The 26,952-nt window shown below is 40.2% G+C and overlaps 1 protein-coding gene across 10 annotated transcripts in view; it reads right to left on the bottom strand.

The window, feature by feature from the left end:
* The window catches only part of MAPKAP1 (MAPK associated protein 1), a 161,693-nt gene that overhangs the window by 23,190 nt on the left and 111,551 nt on the right, over positions 1-26,952 (bottom strand). For 8 of the 10 annotated variants that reach the window (XM_073314624.1, XM_073314617.1, XM_073314615.1 and 5 more), the window contains 2 exons: positions 11,706-11,813; positions 1,623-1,763 (listed from right to left, as the gene is read on the bottom strand). The exons of 1 other annotated variant lie outside the window; for it this stretch is intronic. In XM_073314624.1, coding sequence (XP_073170725.1) covers positions 1,623-1,763; positions 11,706-11,813 — 249 coding nt within the window. Of the gene's footprint in view, positions 1-1,622; positions 1,764-11,705; positions 11,814-17,572; positions 17,707-26,952 lie in introns of those variants that run through there. One more of the 10 variants, XR_012155279.2, reaches the window with a different exon arrangement.

Here is a 26,952-nt window from a genome sequence, read left to right on the forward strand (position 1 = left end):
TCTGACATTTCACATTCAATGGCGCCCATTCTACCACCACACAGCAAGAGAATTAACACATTTAACTCCCATTAGTGCTAAACAGCATTGACCGTTACTGTTTACTTTTAAAAGCACTGATACATGAACAACAGAAAAGGCTCCAGTAGGAGAAATCCCACATACATATAGTTTTTATGACCTTACTTGGGAGTTTTTGATATTTTCCATTTATTCATACCTTGAACACCTCACTGGGTTTTTGTTTTTTTTGTTTTGTACGTAATTAGAATATACAAACATAATGCAATTTGTGCAGCCATCAAAAATAGACACATGCACAGGGTGCTACAGAAGGTGAGTAAGGAAAGTTTATGGTCCATACACTGGTGGATGGAGTCAGTCCCTTCACTACGAAACAAGTTTGGCCATTTGTTTCCTGTAACAGCTGTTCTCCCTTAACCATTTATCTTCAGTGATCTGTCATGACCTTTTCAAGCTCTCATTTCTGACAGCTTCCAGACACAGTGAGTCAAACTTCACTGGAAGCAAACTATCACACCCAGATAGTCTGCTCAAGAGCAGAAAACATGCCTAACACTGTCCTACTTCAACACCAGCATATAAATCCTTCCCTAACAAGACAGTTCAAAATAAACTGAAAAAGCATCCAATGTACATATTTGCAGGAGAATATGATTTTTTTTTACGTGTTCAGAATTGGAGTAATAAGGAGACTAATGGTAGTAAATAATGGAGAAATTTTCAAACTTATAACTATGCTACTAAATAATACAGAAAATATTTTGTAAGCATTTCAGCATTAAATATTTTAGTACTGAATCATTTTTAATATAAAGTATTTGCAAGAGTATTATAGTTCACTTATTCATGCATCATTAATCAAATTTCCACAATTTGAACCAGAGACTATAAAAGCCCTATTATTGTTCAAAATTAGTAAATAGCTTTTTTATTAAAATCCTGTCATCTTTTAGCCTTCAGGTTTTGCAGAACATTGAGAAAGCTAGAAAGGCTAATGTTAAACCCCGTACAGAACACTAGCTACATTCTGTTCCACTTTACCATTCCACGAACACCGTTAAAATCTACTGGTTTAATAAAAAACTTCCCTAATTTAGCATGGACTGATTTTAAGAAAAGAAAATTAATCTGCATGCTTAGTCAGCAAAAACCTTTGCTTTGGAAAGCACAGAGAAAAGAGTCGCTAAATAATGGCCTTCTTGGACAGGGAATTTGTGCTAGCTGATTGAAGGTAATACAAATACTTAAGTAGTGTCAACCGATGGGCTAAGAAACGAGACATAGTTCATATTTATTTTGAGAGAAAAGATGCCCTGTTACTGTACTTCTCTGAAGCACAGATTGACAAGTGGGGAAGAACAATCAAAACCCCTTTAATTTAATTCCATTTTACACAGTGTATGTGGGTTTATGATGTTAACTTGATCTTTTTGACTGTAAACAATTAGTAGCAATATTAAACACTATATCGTATGGTCAACTAGACAATGTGGTGATTGGGCATTTTTAATGCACCTGTGTGGGCAGATAACTATTTCAGGTGGCTGAAGTTTTGAACTGCTCTACTTTCCTTGGCCTTACAGTATAAACTGATTTACCTAACTGAACATCAGTTGTGAACCGAAGCCTATGGATCATGCTGACTTTGAAGGACTTGTAATGGTGGCTACTAAGCATATCTTGAACTGTAGCTATATCGATATGAGGATCTTCCTCTGAGATCTCTTCTCCTCTTGAACCTGCCAAAAAAATAAAAGGATTAAAATGTGGCACATATAATTAAACTGGAATACAAATATTATTGTCTCTTTTGCAATTACAAATGTATTGTTTGGTCAGTCATGCCTGCTGGTTTTTTATTTTTATTTTTTTTAAAGGAAATACACAATATCAGTGCCCACACATCAGAGGTTAGAAGGAAATCCTTAGTGTCAGATCGAAAGCAAAATTCTTCATTCACTACAAGCTTAATATATTAAAAAAACATCAGGGTGCCACATAAAATCTGTGGAAAATCCTGATGATGGATTCTAGAGAGATGTGGCCACGCCCTAGAACAGACTTTGCTAACTCGCAGATATCCCACAGCGACTGGTTGGAGGCATGTTGTGAATGCCCTGTGTGCAGTAACTACAGAGACTGCACGAGTCAGCTGCAGTTCCAAGAACAGTTTTGCCAAAAGAGAGTGTCTATGACTAAGCCAGTAGGAGCTCTGCTAAATGGCGATGGCTGAAGTAGCTCTTATCTAGAAGTGGGTAAGAAACTATTTTCCCATCCTATGAATACATTCAAGATTTCAGAAAGGTTTCCCCCTCCTGAATTGGGACAAAATGTCAACATTGCTCATAATTTGAAAATCTTCAAAAAGAAATTCAATTTGGGTCAATTAAAATGTATTGTTTAGATAATTTTGAAACGTTTTATTTTGATTTTGACCACTTAATTTCTTTCAAAAATGTCAAAATGGGACATTCTGACAAGTTTATTTCCCCCCCCCCAAATTTGTGAGAGTTGAGGAATTTATCAAAATTGACTCTTTCCCATAATAAATTTTGATTTAAGCAAATCAGCATTTTTCAACAAAAATATGTTTCATTGAAAAATTACGGGCCAGGTCTGCGGTTATTGTACTTTACCAGTGACTTATAGATACAAGCAGCATTTGGCTGTATCTATCACTATCTCTTTTTTACTACATTTTTCCCACAGTGGGATTTAACTGTAGCATTAACATCTTTATATTTCCCCCCTCACCTACTAAAACTTTATTATTCTTAACAACGTGAGTGGTATCTTGTTTCTTATACTCAGCTCTAAGATAAAAAGCATACACTACTGATTAGTATTCTTATTACTACTGTAGGTATTAGCTTTAGAAAAGGTAACATCTCATTAAGCCAAAATGCCAATTACTGGGAAAAAAAAAAAAAACCCTTAAAATTTTTACATTTTATGATGTTGGATTAATATCAATTTAAAAATTACTATAACGTGACAATTTTTTACTGAGTAATTTCATCTTAGCTGTAAATGATAATTCAGATGCTTTTAGATAAAGTGGTGCATAAATATGGTTGAAAATTGATTTAACTTCTTGAAGAAGATACTGAAGAATGACACATTTTGTTTAATACACCAGCTAATGTAGTCCTAAAAGCTGAAACAACTGCCAGTTCACAGTCCTAAATTTGCTGTGGGAGATTAATGAAAACTTATATTTTGCTGAAATTTTAATAATGGCCAGATGAGACAATAGAATTTTAGTAGAGGTATTAACAATATAGTATAACCAGCAAAAGGCTTGTCAATTTCTATATATTAATATTGTTCAAGACTTATGTGGTTGGATCTTGCTCAACACACTAATGCTTCCTGCATTGACCTTCTACACTGTGGTGGTGTAAATTTATATCCCATTTGGGGATTTCAACTTGTAGTGAAACTACAGAGAGTTTCCATATCTGGAGTCTAGTAACAAGTGGAGTACTTGCTTTTTAGAAAGGACAACAGTTACCAGGGGGAGGAAAACCCTGGCACTTGAGTCAAATACACACTGCTGATACAGAAGCAGGCTTCCTTTTAATAGAGATAATTTGGAGTTTCAGAACTGCATCCTATTTGTCTCAGCAGGTGCTGCGATCACAGCCATGGAGAGGAGCAGTGTAAACTTAGAGGGAAACAATAAAACCTCAACGCTCAATTTTTCCCACTTGTAAAAAATTTCCCCTTTCAGTGTATAAATCCACACCCAGATTTTCTTGTCTACAGTACATATGCTCATCTCTGTGTTGAGAGAACTTAAGTGCCTACAGCTAAATGCTTAAAAGTATACAGTGGAAAAAACATGTTCCAAAGATATCAGCCTAACAAGAACCTTTCCAACTATCTGCCCCATGAGAGAAAGGATTAGACTTGTGTGCGCCTCGGCAACACAGAAAACAGCTACCTGGCATTACAATCTAAAGGTATTTTTTAAATCTGCAAACTGGACCGTACCATTTGAATATTTTTTTTTAACTCCAGTAAACTAGTGTATATGAGCATGTGAATTTGTGCATACCCATCTGAACAGTGTAACCACTCCACACTACAGAATGAGGAGATAAATTGTAACGGCTCCTTCAGAGACATTACAATGTATTTTGTCAAAGACCCTGTGTTAATGTCTCTATTCTATGGATTATCATAATGTATCATGTCAAACACCCATGCTGCAGTATTTCAAAGATACACTGAGATACGTCAAACTTTTGGTGCACTTAAAAGCATTTTGAAACACTATGGCATAGAGGTGCCTGGAAGGAAAGCAAGGACTATAATGGAATGGGTTGCCTTAGGATCAAAAGAAAACTGACTAGGAATATAAGTTAAAGGACTGAGTTCAACAGATAAAACTACTGAAATGCCAATGTAGGGCTGTCATGCATTCCTTCAATTACCCAACTGTGCTTTAACACTGCACTGTTTCAACCATAAAACTGTGTGTAGTGTTATGATACAATAGCAATATTCTGTGGTCATATATAATATAGCCTGCAGTCATATCACCTTGCATCAGATTTCTAGCTAAGCACGACCTGCCTGGGTGAGTACTGGAATAAGAACTCTCCAAGGAATACTTAGAGGGCACAGGAAATTATGCTGGGGATTCAACACTGGCACTCTTCATTCGGAATGAATAAAGCACAGATCCTGACCACCTGCGGTTCTTCCTGGAAGGTGCGGAGGTGTTAACCCAGTGTCCTGTCCTATTCCATGTTTGGTCTGAATTGCACCTGGGGAGGTAACTAACATTTTGCCTACTGCAGTTTTCAGACAGGTACAGCATTACCTCAAAGGATTGCACTACCTAACCTAAGATATTGGGTAATTTTACAATTCACAGTTAGCTATTTGTTATGTTCTACCCAAGAGGTGGCTGCATTTTGGTGGTGGGTGAAGACAGTCCTATGTCCCCCGAAGTTTAATACTTGAAATAATTGGTTCAGGAGGAGGATATTACACTAAAGAGGAAATGTGTGGACTAATAGCCAATCCAATCTGGTACCTAGTCAGAAATTTTGTAGTACCAAAAATAAAATACTGATCTCCTCTATAGTCTTTAATCAAAGGTTTCTTAACGTGCTTTATAAATATTAACTAATTAAGGTTAAAAAAAACTTGGCATGTTTAGACTTAAGAAGACTGCGGGGGGGACGGGACGACCTGATGATAGTCTTCAAGAACACGTTAAGAGGTGTAAAGAAGACTGTATCAATTGTTCTTTATGTCCACTGAAAGTAGGACAAGAAGTAGTTGGCATAATCTGCAGCAAGGAAAAGTTACATTCGATATTAAGAAAAACTTTGTAATTATAAGGATAGTTAAGCACAGGAAAGGTTACCAAGAAAGGCTGTGGAATCCCTGTCACTGATGGCTTTTAAGAACAGGTTAGACAAATCCCTGTCGGGGATGGTCTAGGTTTACTTGTCCTGCTCAGCGCGGGGGAATGGACTAGATGACCTCTCAAGGTCCTTTCCAGCCCGACATTTCTATGACTCTATAATTAAGACTCACAATACACCCTTGTAGAGTATTAATCTTCCATTCACAGCTTCAATGGGTGGCTTTCCACAAGTCATAGCCTCTCAATCTGTGTTTACTCATTTGTAAAATGGATATAATAAGTGTCTATCTCATAGGGGTATTATGAGGCTGAACTTACTCATATCAGATCCTCAGATGAAAAGCCTGAATAGAAGGGCACGTTAGTAGTGTTATTAATTCTTTGACTGATTAACTAGTAGCCACCAAAATCAGATTCAGAGATAACATTTTCATTAGAATTTAAAATTTGAATACTTGGACAAAGTTTAAATTATTAAACTGGGGGATTCTATATTGGAAATATTTCAGATCCTCTGTAATTCAGAACAACCTCTCCTAATCTTGTTTTATTTGGCTATGTGAAGAGGACGGCTTGAGGTTTGTAGAATTTCTCTAGTTGCATATCATGGGAGAGAAGCCAGGAATTCCACCATCAGAACAGATCATCTGTCTAAAGATGGCAATACATTAGGACCCCTGAGGGTGCACTGGATAATAGCAGTAATATCAGTAACAGCAGAGATAAATGAAATCCTGACCGCAGAACTTGCCATATTGCTCCTATACCTGCAGCTTTATCAGAATGTTGGGGAGACCAAAAGAATTCAACAACAGAGGAAAGAATCATCTCCAAGCGCTGACTGGAGACATCATCGTAAAAGATACTTGCCCCACATAAGCAGCTGTGAATAAATCTGTCAAATATTTACAGGCCTGTCAGGTGTTGAAACGGAGATCACAATGTAGTTTTTGAACGTAAAAGCGTCTACTTGGCAAAGCAATCAGCTCAAGTGGACACTCCAGGCCTAGACCAAGAGTCTGTTCAGCAGCTCTGAAGTCAGAGACCAAGGGTATGTCTATACTGTGCACCTTACAGTAGCAAAGCTGCGCCATTGTAAGGCATGCCGTATAGCCACTCTTTGTCAGCATGAGAGAGCGCTCCTGTCACAAAATAAAGCCACCCCCAACCTGGGGCGGTAGCTTTGTTGGCAAGATCCTGCTGGCAAAAATGCTGTCCACGCTAGAGCTTTTCATTGGTAAAACTTTTATCAGTCAGGGGTGTTTTTTCTTCAGAAAGTGAGTGCAGTATAGACATAGCCCAAGTGTCTCACTGGGGAAACAGATACTATTCCAAAAAGTGGCTACTAAAGATCAAAGGTGTTAAGTTCACAACTACCGTGGCATTTTTTGCTCTTTCATTATCTATTTCACTAGAGGCAAAGCACCATCATGTTGCTCTGTAAAGTTAGGTTCCTACAAATGATACAGGGATTTCCTGTGCGAAAGAGGCAGAAATCAAAAGTGAGAAAAGCTAAGACCATATATTGCAGAAACATAGCATCAAGAAAGATGAGAACTGTATGAAGTAAAAGAAATAAGGAAAACAAATATATTTTCACTATGTGCTTGAAAACAGGAGATGTGAGGAAACGGGCTCCAGGGAGGTCAGCTGCCCATCTCCTGATCATGGTTTCTAGCAAGAAAGAAAGACAGACAGAAAGACAGAGGCATGTCATTCTGATCTGACACACCCATGATGGGGACAGTTATTTATGACCCAGACAAAGAGGGGTCTGTTGCTTCTGAGGAGCCAGGCCAAATGTCACAATAAAAACACAAATTATATACCTGAGAGAAGAAAAAATTCTACCATCCCCTTAGGGATTGTGTATCTGAGAGCCCTGGAGGTGGCTTTTCCCTCAGAAAGAACCATGAGGTCTATGAGACAGACCTCAGATAATCTCTTATGAGCTGGGTTAATTCTTCTCATTATGTGTAGAGCATTAGTGCCTAGGAGGGCAGCTATAGCTGTGCTAGGTGTCTGGCCTGGCAAAGGAGGGAGCATAGCTCAGCTTGGGAGGACCATGAAGACGAGCAGACTGGTACCTCTGATGGTGTGAGAGAAGCCTGGTGGGCCCAGAAGCTGACTGGAGACGGAGGTCTCCATGCCTTGATGGAAACTAGGCATGATACAGACTATTTGATTTATTACCAGGAACCCATTGGTGAGCATTAAGACAAGCTGCTGCAGCTAGGGTCCACAAGAAAGGAAAGGGACTGAAAACAGAGCCTAGCACGGCCAATTTGGATGTTCACATGCGGACTCCATCACCCCAGCAGGGGGTTGAACTCTCTCAGTGACTAGGCCGGAGGGCTAAGCCACCTCCATAACCACAGAGTGCTGAAGACTCTACCGGGGAAAGTGAGGCAGAGCTGCTCAGTGCTGTGCCACTCCACCAGGGCGAATGCAGGGACAACCCCTCCACCACAGACCAGAGTAAGGTCTTTGTTCACGTGCAAAGCTGAGATTAGTTTGGCAAGATCACCCTCACTAGCCCTATAACTGCACTTAGTTCAGGCGATGGATAACAGAATGAGGTATATCAGAAGAAGAACTGATTTTCAAATGATGAAAAAGATCAAACAGTAAAAGAAACATCAAAATGGAGGCACAGGTCTAGACATTTCTACTGATGTGTCTACATGGCCTCCAGGAACAAAGCATGGAGTCTGACTCAGAACACGAGGCATTAGCTGGCATGTGAAAATGACAGACTGCTAATCTCAAAGATACTACAGAAGTACCAGCTGTAGTACGGCTACTTAAAATATTAAATAGATGTGGCATATTCAAGAGCAAGCAAATATGTATTTCTTCAATGAAACAAAAATACATGATGAACTCCATTGCAAAAATGTCCCCTTATTACTTTAATGTACTAGTATATTGCTTAATGAAAGTTCTTAATTGTAATTCAATTAACTACATACACACAGTTCCCAATTACATTTTCCAGTAAGACATTGGCTTTGGTATGGGTCTAAAGGCACTTAACCAATTTTAATATATTAAGTCCAATTTCCCTTGAATACTAATTACTACCAAATGGTAAAATGAGAAAGAGGAACTTTCCAGAAGCAGGATGGAGAAAATAAACTAAATTAACCATGAAGTGTTTGCTGTTTTTCATAAAAACATTTCACATAGCAAAATGCAGGCATTCAGTTTAAGTATAAATCTGAATATAAGTTAAAAAGTTCCAAATTTGGGAGATGGTTTATTAGTTTGAGCATCTCAGGTAAATGTTAGATGTTTAGTAGTTTTCTGCATGTGTATTTCTATTAATGAAAAGTTTTCTGTTTCCACTTAATCCCATGAAATATGAAGTATACATTCGTCCAAAGGAAACTGGCATCTATTTTACTAGCATCTGTTTGGCGCCATGTGAAAAAATAAATGAGCACATTTAATAAACAGCTCTTCTAATCGAGATTCTTCTCTGTCCGAATACGTAAATAAGTTAAAGAGAAATCATTTTAAATAAGACCTAACATACAATATGGCTAATTCTATTTGATGTCAAGTTTTGATTTACACCTATCAATTTCTGGTTTCAGAGTAGCAGCCGTGTTAGTCTGTATCCACAAAAAGAAAAGGAGGACTTGTGGCACCTTAGAGACTAGCAAATTTATTTGAGCTTAAGCTTTCGTGAGTTACAGCTCACTTCATCGGCTGCATTCAGTGGATGCAGCCGATGAAGTGAGCTGTAGCTCACGAAAGCTTATGCTCAAATAAATTTGTTAGTCTCTAAGGTGCCACAAGTCCTCCTTTTCTTTCTATCACTTTCTGTTTTGCATTGTCCGAGACCTACACCCTACACATCAGAGTTGGAGCTAACAAAAACCAATAATAAAATAATAATTTAATCAACAACCACAAGTAATCACAGACTGTATTTAACATCTCATCCAAAAGGTAACATCTGCAGCACCCCAAGGTCAAACGCTGCCATCCAAGTAGTGGTTCTAGGCCACAGTTTTAGGTGGGGCACCGTATGTGGTTTCAGCGAGGCTCCATGAGCTCATTAATTAACGACAGCGTGGCTGCTCAGTTGTTCTGTTAAGTTCGCTGTGGTCTTGGGGCTCCTTATAGGAATGGGCATTGAGGTGTGGGGAGGTGCACTGGAGCATCAGCCCCCACAAAAATCTTTCAGGGAAAAGCGACAGGGTTCCACTAGACTGCTGATAGTGGCTGAGAGAACTGGAATCCAGGTGAGTTTACTTTCTCTTTGGGGCAGCTGTCCTAATGGGAGAGTTACCACTGCACCATGCTGGGGTACTGGTTCAGTGCTGACTAGAGGGAAGAATAGGGTCACCTACTGATCATCAACACCTAGATGTTTCTTAGAGGCTTCCCATCCAAGTACTGACTTGGTATGACCCTGCTTAGCTTGGGAGAACTCAGAGGATCACACCACAGTTCTCATGGCTACGGGGCATACTATGCATCCTTGCCTGGTACTGTACAGATAGGCCTGGAAGTGCAATGTGTGTATTCAGCTTTGAACCAGACAGCCCAGGTTCAAGAGTTTGATTATATTTTAAATTAAATAGGCAAGATCGCCAAAAATATGATCAGTGCTGGCTTTGGTTCAGGAAGAAAACTGGTGCATGTAAGAACAATTTAATATTACACTGTTTGCTTTATGAAATTTACTTTTCACACAAAAGGAACAGTTAAGAGATATACTCAAAAAATATTAAACAATTCATATATATACACCCCAGGATAGGATTATGGAACAGTCTGATTTACTTAACAAGATTAAAACTATTGTGTTTGCACATTCAGGGCTGGTCTTCTCTACGGGCAGACCTATGCTGCTGCGATCGATGCAGCAGGGATCAATTTAGTGGGTCTAGTGAAGACCCACTAAATCGATGGCAGAGTGCTCTCCAGTTGACTCCAGTACTCCAGCTCCCCGAGAATGTTAGGGAAGTCGACTGGATAGCGTCTCCTGTCGATGCAGTGCAGTGAAGACACTGGGATAAGTCGACCTAAGTTAGGTCGACTCCAGCTATGTTATTCACGTAGCTGGAGTAGCGTAAAACTTAGGTCGACTTACCTCCATAGTGAAGATAAGCCCTTAAAGAAGCTCTTCCAACTTTTGTAGGGTTTCTCCCTGAAGTACCCTAGAACAATAGGACACAGAAATAAAGGTGAAGCATGAAGGTGGTCTCAGGAGTGAAGTCTATCCACTCTGAACATGGGAACCAGGAACATGAGTTCTAATCTCAACTCTGACACTGAGTTGCTATTAGTCAAATCACTTCAGCTCAAAGTTTCAGTTTTGCCATTCATTAAATGGGGGACAGCACCACATACCTGGCACATGAGGTAGGAGTTACCCCACTGATGCTCCATCACTTTTCTATGTCATATCCTTCTTGGGGAAATTCAGGAAGAAATGAAAGAAGAAGAAATGCTATAGCCTTTAAGCATAAATGAAAGGATTTAATCTTTATAAAGGAAAGGAAACCAGAAATTCCATGCTCTACAGCAAGGGCTCCAATCGCCACTCTTGGCAACAAAAAACCTCTTAGCATGAGTTTAACTGTGATCATAAATGCCACCAGTTTTCTGACTAATGAAGAAAAAAAAATGAGTGTTGCATAGAAGTGAGAAGAAAACTAAACGGAGAGCCTGGCCACTGGGAAAGTTGGAAAGACAGAGGGATGAACCAAAAGGGGGAAAACTTTATATTTGTCTCCAACAAATTTTGTGAAACTTATAAAAACAAAATAAAACAAACCCAAAAAGTAATGTTTTTGCATATCTGGAGAGAAAATAATTTTTCCCCACACTTAGATAAACACCACCTCTAAACCTCTGCTGTAGTTACATCTACATGATTAATTTCTTTTAGAGGTTTAAAAGCTGCTGCTTCTTGGGCAGCAATATTGACATGGTAAAACGTATCACAGACCAATAATTTTATCCACTGAATAGTGCTTGCAACAGAAAAAGTTTTATATTTCAAGTGTTTTTCACAGTTGGTCATAACTTTACAGAACAGAGTTTTAACAGAAAAGATTAATCAAGAAGTGATAAACAGGATGCAGACCATTTGCCAAAAGGTATGAAATCAATCATTTCACTTTGGATTATTCTTTTGGCACAGTTGAAAAGTGCCTTAGGAAACAGAGCCTCTTCAAAACTTACTCGCCCAGCCGGTACAGCCTGTGTTCCAGAATACATAACTTATGTGAGCGTAAGCAATTTACAAGAGCAAAAGTGAAAAGGGCAAACATACTGTTCTCTCGGACAAGGCAGAATTCCAAAGTGCTCTGGCTCTCCAAGGTACAGTCTAAGTCTACTGGGACGTTGGGTTCACTCTGCTTCTCCAGACGATACTGAGGACCTGAAAGATAAAAAAAAAACCTTGTAAAACTCTCTGGATTCTAATTAAAAGACAGCTCATCAGAGTCAGTTAACAATACTTAAACTCAAGAGGTAAAGTCAATGGTTGTTTATGTCTGAAGTACCTGTCCACTAGGGAAACAAAACAGTCATAAAGTAGTGGAGGATGGTATGCTTGGAAAGTGCATGGAAACACAGACTGTCCCAGTCACTGCCCACAGCCTGACACTTCCTGCCTACTTCACTGACAACAAAAAGATATCAACAAACATTTCTGACCTACACCCAACTAGCTCTATGTATCCGCCTGTATCCCCACCCATGTTTTCTCACTGGCAGTAAAGTTGTTTATTTGGGCCTCAAATTGTCCTTAGAAAAAGTAACATGCAGCTTTTTTTGACTCAGTATTCCCAGCCATTCTGTATCTGGTGGGAGCTGGCCTGTTGTGAAAGTTAGCTGGCCTGCACTTTGCCTCAGAAATGGAGCTATTCTCACATGCTGTCTGGAAGCTGAAGAACATTCTGAAGAGAAGGCAGATGCACTGCAGTATAGCTAAACAATTCCCATTTAAAGATACACAGTGTTACTTTGCTTATCTGAGTGCTTCCCACTCCCAGCCCAGGACAAAAAATGATGCATTCCTTATTGCAGGCTCAAATGGATGTCACGCGTGCGCACACACACACACGAGTGGATTTAAAATGGCAGGAAAGGTTGTGATTGTATTGATGAGCCATTAAAGCAAAGGCGACCATGACCAGGACAATAGAGGCACTCAGAGTGTATGCTGTACTTTGAGACAGTTGGGAAGCAGGCAAGGGTGAGGGTCGGTTTGCAAGAGAATTTATATTATGGATTTCATTTCATTGTGAAACTCAGCTCTACAATGCTGGGGTATTTCTTTTTCCTACTCATTTTGGGTCTTGTGACAGCCTAGACTTCTAATGCTCACAGGACTGGCACTGCCATTTTAGACATTAGCGGTGGTGACCAGTGCTATTTTCCACATTAGCTCAAGATAACATGACAGACTTTGTACACAGGAATGAGCCTTTCCAGTTATCATTGTTTCTACAGTTTCAGGTAACAGGTCCCAATGCTTGATGGAGTCTGATATCAGTTAATACCTCAATGGCTGTAAGAAGCAGCAAGGGTCACCAGGATATATACGAATCCATTGTCCTACCAGAGATCTAAATACTTTTCACTATTGTACACCTTACACTGAAATAAAACTACATACAGGGAACACTTCTCCCATTAGTGAAATGAAGCCATTTCTGGGGTGTTACGGGGGGCTGTTTGAACAGTGCACAGAAACACTAGGCAGCGAATTAGGAGAGTATGAGACACGTAACTTCTGTAAATGAAACTGCAGAGGAAATGTAAGCAGCAGAATGTCTCTTCCTAAGTAGATTGATTGAATCATCACAGCTAATACCCCTAACTCTTGCAAAAAGTACCATTGGGGTGTTAATGAACACTAATGGCTAGGACAGTGGTGGGCAACCTGTGGCCCATCAGGGTAATCCGCTGGTGGGCTGCGAGACAGTTTGTTTACATTGACTGTCCGACTGGGCTAGGACCTCTGTTTTCTCTCTCAAAAGATGAGCCAATAATTACATAGTGTGGTGCACAGTTGCTGTGGGTCAAGGAAAATAATTTTATCCAAGAAACCCTTTCAATTAATAAGGAATGTACTCAAACCCTGATTCCCTTAACACACATGACATGAAGAATAGCACCAGCCACAGTGGTTGAGTCCCCCTTGACAGATATCGGGTCACTACAATACAAATGACTGCTACAACACTAGTACTTTAGGTTAGCGTTACAGCTGTGTAACAAAGCTGAGTAGTGAAAGTCCAGTGGAAAAATCTCTCAAACGATTCCACTGAAAAAAAACATGTTAAGACGACTTTTGGTATTTTAAAAAGCTAATTAGCCCATTTGTGCTTATTGTTAAAGTCCTTCCTTCTGGCCCCCAAAATCTGGCCAGAAATGCCACTGATAACTTAAAGAACATCTTTAATTTCTAAGGCAAACAGTAACTATCATTTAAATGATAGTTTAAATCATTATTTTCATTAACTCTCTTTGATCATGCAAAAATTTCAAAGTAGCTGCTTTTATACTCCAAAGCTATCTAAACAAGGAAAAGCTGCCTCTATACCTGAGGCACTTAGGGTCTATATACTGGCGCATGCCAGCTGATTCAGGCTCACAGGGTTCTGGCTAAGCGGCTGTTTAATTGTGGCTTGGGCTATAGCTTAAGCTCTGGGACCCTCCTACCTCGCAGGATCCTAGAGCCCAGGCTCCAGAATGAACCTGGACATCTAGACTGCAATTAAACAGCCCTTTAGCCCAAGCCCTGCAAGTCTGAGTGTCTAACTGCAGTATAGAAATACCCTTACAGCACAATATCCCTCAACGCATACGTCCCATCAAGGCACAACTGTCCACAATAAAAAATTGTTTTCTCAAGTCACTAAAAATAGCAGCTGGTCTACCAGGCTGATTACGCAACTATGTCTTTTTAGTGATATGAAGGGTCTCTAAACAGGATCTTAATAAAGCAAAACTATTAACACTGAAATAATGAAATATATTCATCATATACTATCATAATTCAAAGTCAGTAAAGCATTCAGAAATATTTAAAACATAAAAAAATCAAGTCTTTTAGCCTCAGATGGCATGCCTCAGAGAAGGAATTTGTTAGCCAATTCATTTAAATTTACTACAGCATAGTTTCAATTATGGCTCCTCATTTTGTTTCCCCAGAAGCCATGTGAAGAGCACACCGCATGTTCTGAGTGTATTTTGCTCTTGAAACAGTGCATTATTTTTCTGTAAAATGGAGTCTCCTTATTCCTGGTGACTTTCAGAACAGATGCAGGGCCAGGCTATTTGCAGGCCACAAGAGGAAAGCACAACTATTCCCTCTGTGCGCAGCACAATTAGCAATTGCACATGTAGCTGGTTCCAAGCATTTATAAAACAAACTGCACTCCAAGAAAAAGCAGAGATATTTTATCTAAGCACAAATAGGAAAAGGAGCAAAGTATGTATGGCACCATCTTCTTTCTTCTACAAGACTTGAATCATTGCAAATCTGTCTCAAAAACTGAAAAAAAATAAGGCCTGGTTTGTCAGACAGAAGGACAAGCGGAACTTACTGAGGATAAACTTCAAATAAATACCAAAATCAAATCAATCAATCGATCTGGATTTAAATGTTGTTGTAGGTGTTTAAACTGACAAGGTAACGCAGATTCAGACAGAGGGCAAAAACTGCCTGCTTAGTCCATCTTGCTGTAAGAGGACAGTAGACAATAATCTCCAATGGTCCCCAAACAACATTTGGCTGCTGCAGTACACACAGAATGAACAAAGTGGGCAGAGAGATTTGTAGCCTCTGATTTGAATTTCCATGAACTGGCTGCTTAAATCCAAATCTTAGTTCTTAATGTCAACTGTCTGATTCCAAAACAGAAAATCTTGCAGCATAAGAGAGATGTATTTTTCAAATCCTTCTCTATTTGCAAACGACATGAGAGATCTGTGCTGCAGAGATCAGACCAGCATTAAGGTTATTGTAATTTTCTTAACAGACCATAATCTGTACAATGAGAACTGAAAGAGTATCACATGAATCCCAGATCCATGAGTACTTCAAACCTGGTATGGTTTACTAAGTTTTCCCACGTGCTGCAAACTAGTACAAGGGCCATGCACAAATGGAAATGTTTTGGGAAAAGGAATGCATTCCTCAACTCTCAGCATCAGTATCTGTGATCCTTTTTAAATAAGATCTCAAACAGCTACTAAATACGCAAAGGCCTAATTTTAATTTTAAATTGAAGCTACATGTGTGCTAACGGGACTTTGTTTATTTGATTTCCAGCAGATGCAGAGGGCAGAGAGGAGAGTTGAGCCTCATTCTCCCTTTTTTTCCCACCTCCACTGGGTCCCACCCGGGCCCCCCACCCACCACCACAGAGCTTTCCATGGGCACAGCTCCAGGGTGCCCTCAGACACTGAATTCATCTACCCCCAGAGCGATCCACACCAGTATACACCTCACTTCACACCCCTTGCCTTCTGTTTAAGATTAGAAGCTCTTGTTTGCTGGTGAGGTGCCCGGCACACTGATACGTTAGTAATAATAAAAGTTAATTTTGAGAAATAGGTTAAATGTAGTTTTACACACCGCACTCCCAACCATCCCCTACCCAAAGCTGTGGTTTCACTATCACTTGGTAATTCCTTAGAGGACCTTTCTTATGCCTGAGGCTGTGTGAAAGATGCACACAAAGAACAGGGGAACCCAGTGACATTGTCTAGATGTGGCATGTAGACTACAGACAAGAATGTATTTTTTCTTCATCTCAGTTACTGCCATTTTAGGTGTGACTAGTGACAACAGCAGGTAAAAGCAGACACAGTATGATTTCTAAGTTGACTCCATCCCCTTAGAATTATTGCTGAACCAGATATAAAGAATCATGGAGGGAGAGAATTAAAAATCATGTGCTCGATAGCAGCTTATCCTCTCCCTATGGATCACAGATTCCCCAGGCTCTGGATCCAGGCTGACAAAGTCGTCTTCCCTAGGCTCTACACACTCTCTGCCAAGCTGCACGGAGCAGAAGGCTGCCAGCGATTGCAGCTGGAGACCGTTTGGTGTAATCTTGCCAGTAGCGAGGCAATTTTGGAGCAAATTGTGAATTTTTGCAATTCTGTAAAATACCAAAATATTCTTAATAAATATACAGTCTGACTATAAACGAGATACTAAATTTAAGATTAAGCAAATGAAAAACCGCAATACTACAGGATTGCTGCTGAGGCAATTTCTATTGGAACAGATTCTTCAGAGAAGTGAATATTATATAATTCAGAGTGTAAATGGGTCTTTAGGCAGTACATACCCTTTAGAAATAGGTTTAAAATGTCAAAAACCTGTAGAAAGCTACATGACCTCTACGTTACAACAACAACAAAAAACGTAAGGGTGAGTCTATGGAGCGATTGTATTGAGTAAATAGAAACCTCATTTCAGATGTTCAAAAGATGAATTTATAGTGGAAATATCATGTAACTTAATGGTCTAATAACAAAATATTGCTCTGGGCATTTCAAGAGAATTTCCAAGTTATAATACCAAAGTTGGATTTTTATAGATTTTTGTAATTCTGAGGCAAACATTTCCACACAAGTTTAAAAGAAAACCTTCAGAACATGGCATATGAAAGGTAAGTGGCATTGTACCTCCATTTAACTATTTAACTCTTACCTTTAACTACAAGGACTATTGCTTTAGCATACAGCTCAGGTCTAACTGCAGCTGGTTGATACAGTGGTTCAGTATATTTTCTCACACTACCATTAACATGGGCAAAGATGGAGAGCCGGTCATTTCCGTGACATCCCACCATCAAACTAGGAGTTCAGGTGCTAGGAGAAAAACTGCTGTGGGCAGAAGACAACTCTGAGCCCCTCCAAGCCCCATCCCTGTTCAGTTATTTCACCAAAATACCCCAAGGGAATTACACAGAAAAAGGGCAAGCAGGGCAGTTGTGGAGCAACCAAACCTGGCATACTAATACATCCAATGAAAAAGGAGTGAGGTGCGTATGAACCAGGAGTGTGATCTGAACTAAGCCAAAATGGGAAGAGATGAAGCAGTTGTACCTGAAAGCAAATAATTTTTCATTCAAAGACTAGAAGAGATTAATTCAAGGGTACAATACATACCCATAGGCTAAGCTCTCTTTAGCTCTTGGAGGAGGTGCTAAGGTTGAACCCCTATTCCAGCAGACATTGCAGACAAGTTGCCTTGGGCACACTGATCTTCTTAATTTTTGGACCACACTGCTGGGCAAAATATCCTGCAAATATGAGCAAGTGCCTAAACACAAAGAATTGCAAAAGCTAGCACAGACAGAGCAACTCTTCACTTTTAGCAATGATTTTAACACACGCACTGATCAATTACTGTCAAACAACTGTACTAACTTCATCACAAAGGCAGAACTATTTATTTACAAAACAATACTCTAAACATCTTGACTGCAGACATCGAACTTGCATGCAACATTTAAATGTATATAATTATATAATGTACAATCCCACCAGTTAAAATGCTTATTTGCCCCTCGGTGTGGCTGCTAGAAAGATTTGTACTGTACTATGTTATTGTGTTAAACATTGAGGCAGCTGCCTCTTCAAATGGCAGGAGGATCATTAGGAATTTTAAAAAAAATTACACACAACAAAGTCACTCTTTAGCTTCCTATGGCACAATATAAAATTTACCCTTGGTGATGAGAACCGCAGAGTAAAATTGAATTAAACAATTCCCTCACAAAAGGAGAAAGGCGATGCCTATTACAACAAACCATGCCTGCTGCCTAGTGAAACTGCAAAGCCTTCAGAAAGGGTTTCGAAAGCCTGACCCATCAGTTCTAATTTTTAAAACTTATCCTTTCAGTCAAGACTAGAAAAAGGCCCATTCCAACTTTTATCTTTCCTACAAAGTACCGTTATCTTGGTCTGATGTCAGGAGCTTTATCTCTCTTTCTGCTGACAAGCAGAGACGAGAGAGATAAGATTGGGAACGAATCTCACTTCTCTGAGTAAATAAATAATCAATACTCATCTAAATGTAAATGAGAAAGTATCCCCCTCTGATAACAGGGCTCTTATCAAAGAGCCAATTTTCTGCAGACATTTGGCCTCAACCAAATCACCATCATTCAGGCCCAGCCTAATGGCTAAAAATCGTAACTAAATTGAACCGATCACCAGAGATCAACTAAGTTCAGCCATGGCTACTTCAGGTTCAAATGTTTTGGAATGCAATTTTGCCCCCATTAACTTTCAACAGCAATGAAAAATACTCTGGTCCGGGGTTGAATGTGCACAATAAACAAACTCAAACATTTATTTTTTTAAAGTGTTTAAACAAAAACCAAACCAACCCCAGCTGTGTGTGCAAACAAATAAATGTTACAATAAGGATAAAAATGGAGCTTGTGGGAAGACTTAGCTCAGTGTTTCAATCTGTATGGAATGCTGAGAGCTGCAATTCTGCTGCCAAATAGCAATTCAACTATTTAAAGACAGGTAGAAATAAAGAGTCAGACTAGATTAAAATGTCACTGAAGAACTAAGTGAACTTCTCTCTCTACAACATTCCCCTTATTTATTCCTATCACCAAAGCCTTGGTCTATGCCAGGGGTGGCCAAACTTACTGACCTCCGAGCCCTATACAACAATCTTCAGAAGTTTGAGAGCCAGCGCTCAGGGCTTCAGCCCTCAGTAGGTGCCTGCTGGGGTTTGGGGCTTCAGTCCCACTCCTGCTGAAGCCCTGAGAACCTCCTCCCCACTGGGCGGAAGCCCCTATCCCACCACCCCGCTGCAAGGCAGAGGTCCTTACCTCACCCCCAGTCTGGTAGGTGGAGAATGGGCATGGGGGGCTCTGTGAGTTGCACTTTAACAGTAAAAGAGCCACATGTGGCTCACGAGCCAGTTTGCCCACCCCTGGTCTATGTCCCTGTCAGTTCTTGCCTTGACTAATGCAACCCCCTTGTCCCTGATCTTCCCCATATGCACCCTGCAGCCCCAGGTTAGCCAGCTTGCTTCAGCTACAATCATTCTCCTCACCCGGTACTGGAACCATGTTTCTTCAAGGTCCCGCAGTGCCTTGTGATCCCTGTGACATCCCAAAGCCCTCATCCTTATTTCCAAGGCTTTGCATACCTTGACTTGCCCCCTACCTCCCTATACAAGCCCTAGCTCACCCTGTGTGCTTCCCTCTCTGCTTCCACACACAACTGCTTCCCTTTCTCATAGTGCCCGCTATAATGCTGTCTCCACTAGGGAATTCTACAAAAATATTCCCAATTCAGCTTAGTGGGAGCTTTAGTGTTGACAATGCTACAGTACTTTGTGTTTTTACCATTGTGTTTATTAAGCCTGCTGAGGTCAGTGGCAACTGGGTCTAGAACCCCAAGACTCCTGATTCCTAGTCCTGTATCTGAGCCAGTGGACCACACATACTAACTATAAACCAGTTCTTCTGTGCTAATCCCCTTGGACTGCAGCATAGTACCCCAGGCAAGTGTTAAATTCTGCATTCCAAGGGGAAACACACTCTCTCCACTCATCCTCTACTGTAGCTCAGTAGGAAATAGGAATGAAAAAGGAAGAACCCCACCATCCTGTAGGGGAAAGAGTAAAGCTGAATGGCTGGCTGCTTGTCTTGCTGCAATAACTCTCCTGCGAGGTGAAGACATGGTTCCCGATAGCATCCCATGAGCTCTGCGACAGCAGGAGTGATGAAATAAAGAGAAGAGGGTTTTGGCCAATACACCCTCTCTGATTACAGTGAAAACCCAAGTAGAAGTGTGGGGTATTTTGTTGGTGGGGCAAAACCCCACTTTTCTGTAAGGGACCTCTTTGTAAGAGCATCACCATTCCCAAGGCTTTTCACCTTCATTCATGGTCGCCATCCACACTTGGATCAGCCACCTGCTCTGCACGGAGTGAGTCATTTCCCCTCCTTTTGCAAAGCCTTTCCCTGCAACCCCCTCAAACCTTTCCACACCTAGCATCCATGTCATAACTGCCCCAGGGAGACAGAGTGTGCCTGAGGCAGGAGGATTATTTCCAGTGTTCTTTAAAGTACTGTATGTATTTGTGCTGCTACAAGTACTCATGAAAACAACGAGAAATTGAAAGTTTGCAATCATCTCCTGCTGGCCAAAGCAACGGATGCATGACAGACAGTGGATGGTCAGTTGCGAACAAGAGGCATTTTCCTCCACATCACAGCTCTGCTCTAGCTTTGTGGAAGAGACAAGGGATGGATCTGTGTGGAGCAGGCGGGGCAGTGGAGCAGAGCCTTCACAGAAAACCAGTTGATAAACATTCAGTGTCGATGTCGGAGGTATTTCCGCATTTTAATTTTCTCCTTTTCCAAGTAAAGATGATTTATAACTTTATTGCTCCAACCCTAGGTTTTGAAAGTGTGATTTCTTTTGAGTTTAAACTGCATCTATATTTATTATTCTTGTTACCACTTTTTTTTATTATTGCTATAGAAAACATTTGCTGGAAATATGTGATAGCTATTACAAGGTCATAAAAAAGGAGAGAGTTTATGTATTTCTCTCTTTTCAAATAATCTGTCAAAATGTATCAATTGCACTAAGTAGAAGGCCACTGGATTCTAGCCTTCGCTCTGCTGGCACGTGTACAGCATGTGGAAGAACTGAAGTAGTTTAGGGCTAGTCCACACTACCCAGGCTCCGTTGATCCAGCCGCACCAGTCCGGCTTTGCCAGCAGATCCCCCTAGTGTGGACGCAGCGTATGCGGACAGAAGGAGTTTTTCCTGAGGTTACAGTAACGCCGCCGCCTCCTCAAACAACAGTGGCATTTTTCTGACAGCACAGCAATGTCTACTCTGGTTCTGCCGGCATAGCTGTGTCAGCTGGGGTGGGTCTTTTCAGGTCCCAGACAGATACAGTTATGTCGACAGAACGTTGTAGCATGGAACTGGCCTTAGTCTGGATACTCATTCAATACTGAGAGGCAGCTATGCAAACTAAGGCATTACTTCATCTTCTGGAGAGTCTACATTAAAGTGTGGCTCCCTAGAAATATAGGTGAGCGTTTGGTTTGGCCACTAAAGTGAAGAACGTGACTGCAGCATACCAGCTTGAGTACTGAACCCAGAATGTAAAGAAAAGAAAAGTGAACGGGCAGAGGCAATAATACAGGCCTACTGGGGAAGACTTCTTGGAACATTAGAGAAGAGTGAGTATTTCACAATGTGCTTGGCAACAGCAACAGGACAAAAGAAAAATATGTAAACAATTTGAGAGGAAATAGGTTAAAAGGAAGAATGTTTATATACAATTCCAAATCCTGCTGCTATGAGAACATCTTAAACTCTGTTTATTTGTTAAAAATCTCAAACAAAGCCCCTCAACACGTCCTAAGCGGAATAAAGATTTTGATAGTTGCAGATTCAGATATCATTTGTTAAATAAAGACATTTAAAGGATGAAAACAAACCTTTAATATTATGCACTTACATCAGATTTTTCAAGCCAATCTGTTTTTCTTAACTTGCACTGCTGTGACATTACCAAATTTTACATATAGTTATCTGTCGCTCTCCACAGAAATACAGATGGCTTTTGTGGAAATAAACAGTCATTTATTTGAAACAATTGTAAAATAGTTTATGGAAACCAGTGGTGTAATGCATTCAAATAAATGCCAGAACTGGTTGATGGAGAGCCAAGGTGTTAAATCACACTGCTTAAGAATTCAGCTGTGGGAAACAGACAGTAAATCCAGAGTGACAGAATTTCCAGTGATGGCAAAGGTTTCTGACATCTAGTCCAGTACACAAAAACTACAGCAGTTCAAACCCATTTTACTTAACACTACCTTGACAGCCAGTGAAATTAAGAATTTAGTCAAAAGCCCCTTAAAATAAATAAAGATGGTTCATCTCTGAGCTGTTCTTCTGGGGGGTATAAAGCATGCGGCAATGCTGCTGCAGCAGACAGCAAGTCCTTGTGTATTGTTACAGGCTTTAATTCTTCGTACGTAAACAGTATGCGTCTTAAATATAACTGGGAAACGTACAAACTCATGATGCTTTCATCCCGAATATAACGAGCTCATGGTAAGAACATTATATTGTAATGAAATTTTAAAAATTGTCAAGATAATCCTCTTTTACTGCCACTGGGAGGGGAGTAAACACCTCAGCCAGCATATGCTAAACCCACCCCATACTCTTCCCATCTAATGGGTAGCTCTCATCTAGGCACTTTGTATCCCATAATTCAGACTGTGGGGTTAGTTGTGATCTTGGTACATCAGCAAAAGATCTTCAGATTGTTGACCTGAATTATAAAAAAAACAAAACAAGAAAGGTATTCTTCTCCTGATTACAGACAAGGAAATGTAACAGGATTGCAATACAGGCTAATCTAGCCACATAAATAGTTATTCAGGCTATATGAGGAATATACACCAAGCAGGTTGTTCCATTCAAAGGCCTCAGGTACCCGGAGAGGACCTTCGTTCAGTACAGTAAATACAACTCCCCATCCAAATGCTGAGAGCGGAATTTAGAACATGCCATATCAATTACAGTTTTTCTACCACTATGGAAAAATCAGAAAATGGGAGATTTCATAGTGTCTGTTTCATGTTCATCTCAGAGATGAGCCCAGATAATCTGATCAGCAAAACTGGTTAGTGTACAAAATCCCACCAAATTCAACGTACTGGGCTAATAAAATCTGCTTTTCTACTAGCAAATTGTCCCAAAATCTTTATTCACTGTTAGCTGTTCACAACACACGGCAACATCACCTAGCCATCCCAGTGTCTGGCTGAGATCAGGTGAGGAAGAGCTGGCTGAAGTTACAACCCTAGCAAAACAGAGATGATGCAGGTAGACAGAGGGAATTACTTGGAAGAGCTTGCCACTATGGTTCTGTCTCCAGCAATTAAAGATATATTTATACTCTCAGAACACCAAAATGGCTGAAGGGATTTTGCTAATCTTAAAAAGGCACCTTCTGGCAGGGACCGAAGGTGACTTTTGGAGAGCTAGGAACATGTGTGAACGGGGGCTCTTGCAGCACAAGGGAGCTATAAAACAGCCACATATAGCCAGGGGAGAAATCCCCCATGTGGGAGATGCGCAGGACTGACAAACAGCTCCCTGCATCAGGGGTTTGTGGGAAAGGGAGAGACCAAGACAGAGGGCAGAGTAGTTCTGATTGTTCCTGGGGATTCTAGGCTGCTCAGTTGCCCTGGGAGGCAGAAAACCACCTTTTTGTCCCTTTCTTCCCTGCAACTTCTGTGCTACACCTCCTCAGTGGAGGAGTGGCCAGAGGTATACAGAAAAACAACTGACCAAGAGAACTATGCCTATTAATGTTCTTTTAATCATGTCTGCTCTAGTGTGAACACCCCTTTAGACAAACAAAAACTAATAAGAGAATTACTGAAGTCCAGTATTCCCAGACAAAAACTATTCTAAAATGGAGAGTACATACCAGTAATTTAGGGTAAAATACTTTACAGGGATGTTGTAATCATCGAAAACAAAAGCAATATGAACCCAAGATATTTACAGTTAAGGCTAACCTTAACAAAAGTTCAAATATGTAAAGACACAGAAATACAGAATTAGGGCACTCAAACCACCTTTATATGTACTTAAATGTATACCCCAAACTAAAAAAACACAGTAAAAGAACTAAAGAAGAGCCAACATGGCTTAACAACCATGTAAAAGGAGCAGTGAGAGATAAAAAGGCATCCTTTAAAAAGTGAAAGTCAAATCTTAGTGAGGTAAATAGAAAGGAGCATAAAAAACTGCCAAATTAAATGTAAAAATGTAGTAAGAAAAGGCAAAAAGGAGTTTGAAGACCAGCTAGCCAAAAACTCAAAAGGTAATAAAATGTTTTTTTAAGTACATCAGAAGCAGGAAGCCTACTAAGCAACCAGTGGGGCCCCTGGACGATTGAGATACAAAAGGAGCACTTAAAGATGATAAAGTCACTGCAGAGAAACTAAATGAATTCTTTGCTTCAGTCTTCACAGCTGAGGATGTTAGGGAGATTCCCAAACCTGAGCCGTCTTTTGTAGATCACAAATCTGAAGCATTGTCACAGACTGAAGCGTCATTAGAGGAGGTTTTGGAATTAATTGAGAAACTTAACAGTAACAAGTCACCGGGACCAGATGGCATTCACTCAAAAGAGTTCTGAAAGAACTCAAATGTGAAATTGCAGAACTATTAACTATGGTTTGTAACCTGTCCTTTAAATCAGCTTCTGTACCCAATGACTGGAAGATAGCTAATGTAACGCCAATATTTAAAAAGGGCTCTAGAGGTGATCCCGGCAATTACAGACCGGTAAGTCTAACGTCAGTACTGGGCAAATTAGTTGAAACAATAGTAAAGAATAAAATTGTTAGACACATAGAAGAACACAAATTGTTGGGCAAAAGTCAACATGGTTTCTGTAAAGGGAAATCATGTCTTACTAATCGATTAGAGTTCTTTGAAAGGGTCAACAAACACATGGACAAGGGGGATCCAGTGGACGTAGTGTACTTAGATTTCCAGAAAGCCTTTGACAAGGTCCCTCACCAAAGGCTCTTACATAAATTAAGTTGTCTTGGGATAAGAGGGAAGATCCTTTCACGGATTGAGAACTGGTTAAAAGACAGGGAACAAAGGGTAGGAATAAATGGTAAATTTTCAGAATGGAGAGGGGTAACTAGTGGTGTTCCCCAAGGGTTACTCCTAGGACCAATCCTATTCAACTTATTATAAATGATCTGGAGAAAGGGGTAAACAGTGAGGTGGCAAAATTTGAAGATGATACTAAACTGCTCAAGATAGTTAAGACCAAAGCAGACTGTGAAGAACTTCAAAAAGATCTCACAAAACTAAGTCATTGGGCAACAAAATGGCAAATGAAATTTAATGTGGATAAATGTAAAATAATACACATTGGAAAAAATAACCCCAATTATACATACAATATGATGGGGGCTAATTTAGCTACAAATAATCAGGAAAAAGATCTCGGAGTCATCGTGGATAGTTCTCTGAAGACGTTCACGCAGTGTGCAGCGGCAGTCAAAAAAGCAAATGGGATGTTAGGAGTCATTAAAAACTGGATAGAGAATAAGACAGAGAATATCTTATTGCCCTTATATAAATCCATGGTACACCTACATCTTGAATACGGTGTACAGATGTGGTCCCCTCATCTCAAAAAAGAGATACTGGCATTAGAAAAGGTTCAGAAAAGGGCAACTAAAATGATTGGGGGTTTGGAACAGGTCCCATATGAGGAGAGATTAAAGAGGCTAGGACTTTTCAGTTTGGAAAAGAGGAGACTAAGGGGGGATATGATAGAGGTATATAAAATCATGAGTGGTGCGGAAAAGTGAATAAGGAAAAGTTATTTCCTTGTTCCCATAATTTAAGAACTAGGGGCCACAAAATGAAATTAATTGGCAGCAGGTTTAAAACAAATAAAAGGAAGTTCTTCTTCACTCAGCACAGTCAACCTGTGGAACTCCTTGCCTGAGGAAGTTGTGAAGGCTAGGACTATAACAGGGTTTAAAAGAGAACTAGATAAATTCATGGAGGTTAAGTCCATTAATCCTATTAGCTGGGATGGGTAAGGAATGGTGTCCCTAGCCTCTGTTTGTCAGAGGGTGAAGATGGAGAGAGATCACTTGATCATTGCCTGTTAGGTTCTCTCCCTCTGGGGCACCTGGCGTTGGCCACTGTTGGTAGATAGAATACTGGGCTGGATGGACCTTTGGTCTGACCCGGTATGGCCATTCTTATGTTCTTATACTTCCCTGTCATAGACTGTACAGAGTTCCCATGTAGTTACAACTCACTGAAATCTTGTACAGTTTATTTTTTAAATTTTTTTTTAAAGTTTAATGGCCATTTTCCCCGTTATTCTTCATAACTGAACGTTTCTTCTTCAGCAGAAACCTTGACTCTGTCCTTTAGTGTCACAATAAGGGGAAAATACGAAAAAAATCTAATACATCTTTAAAACTCAGTTTAATCTAATCCAGGTCTACTAGCACTAAAATGCCTTAATCATAATTGTGTGATCTCTCCTGTCCTCCAAATTCTCCCTTCTTCTTGTACTTCCCAGCATTCTCCTGCACCACCACCCCGTAATCCCACCGCCTCTTCACCTTCCTGTGTTACCCCATGTGCGCACATGCATACACGGGTTATGTGCTATAGGCATAACAAGAACCAACAGCTGGAAGCTGAAGCCAAATTCAAATAAGGCACAAGTGTTTAATGGTGATGGTGATTAACTATTAAAACAAAGTACCAAGAGAAGTGGTGGAGTCTCCGTCTCTTGATGACTTCACATCCAGAATGGGTGCCTGCATGTGAACACCCTAGTTTGCCCCTCCCTCTCCAGGCCTACCCGCTGAGTACATCTGATGCAATGGGTAGCTTTGGAAAAGATATTTAGGACTAATGGTAATTTTTGGTCATAATTTTTCATAACTGAAAGTTTATCTTGCCATAAA

The sequence above is a fragment of the Lepidochelys kempii genome, chromosome 16 (assembly GCF_965140285.1).
Source record: "Lepidochelys kempii isolate rLepKem1 chromosome 16, rLepKem1.hap1, whole genome shotgun sequence".
NCBI lineage: Eukaryota > Metazoa > Chordata > Testudines > Cheloniidae > Lepidochelys > Lepidochelys kempii.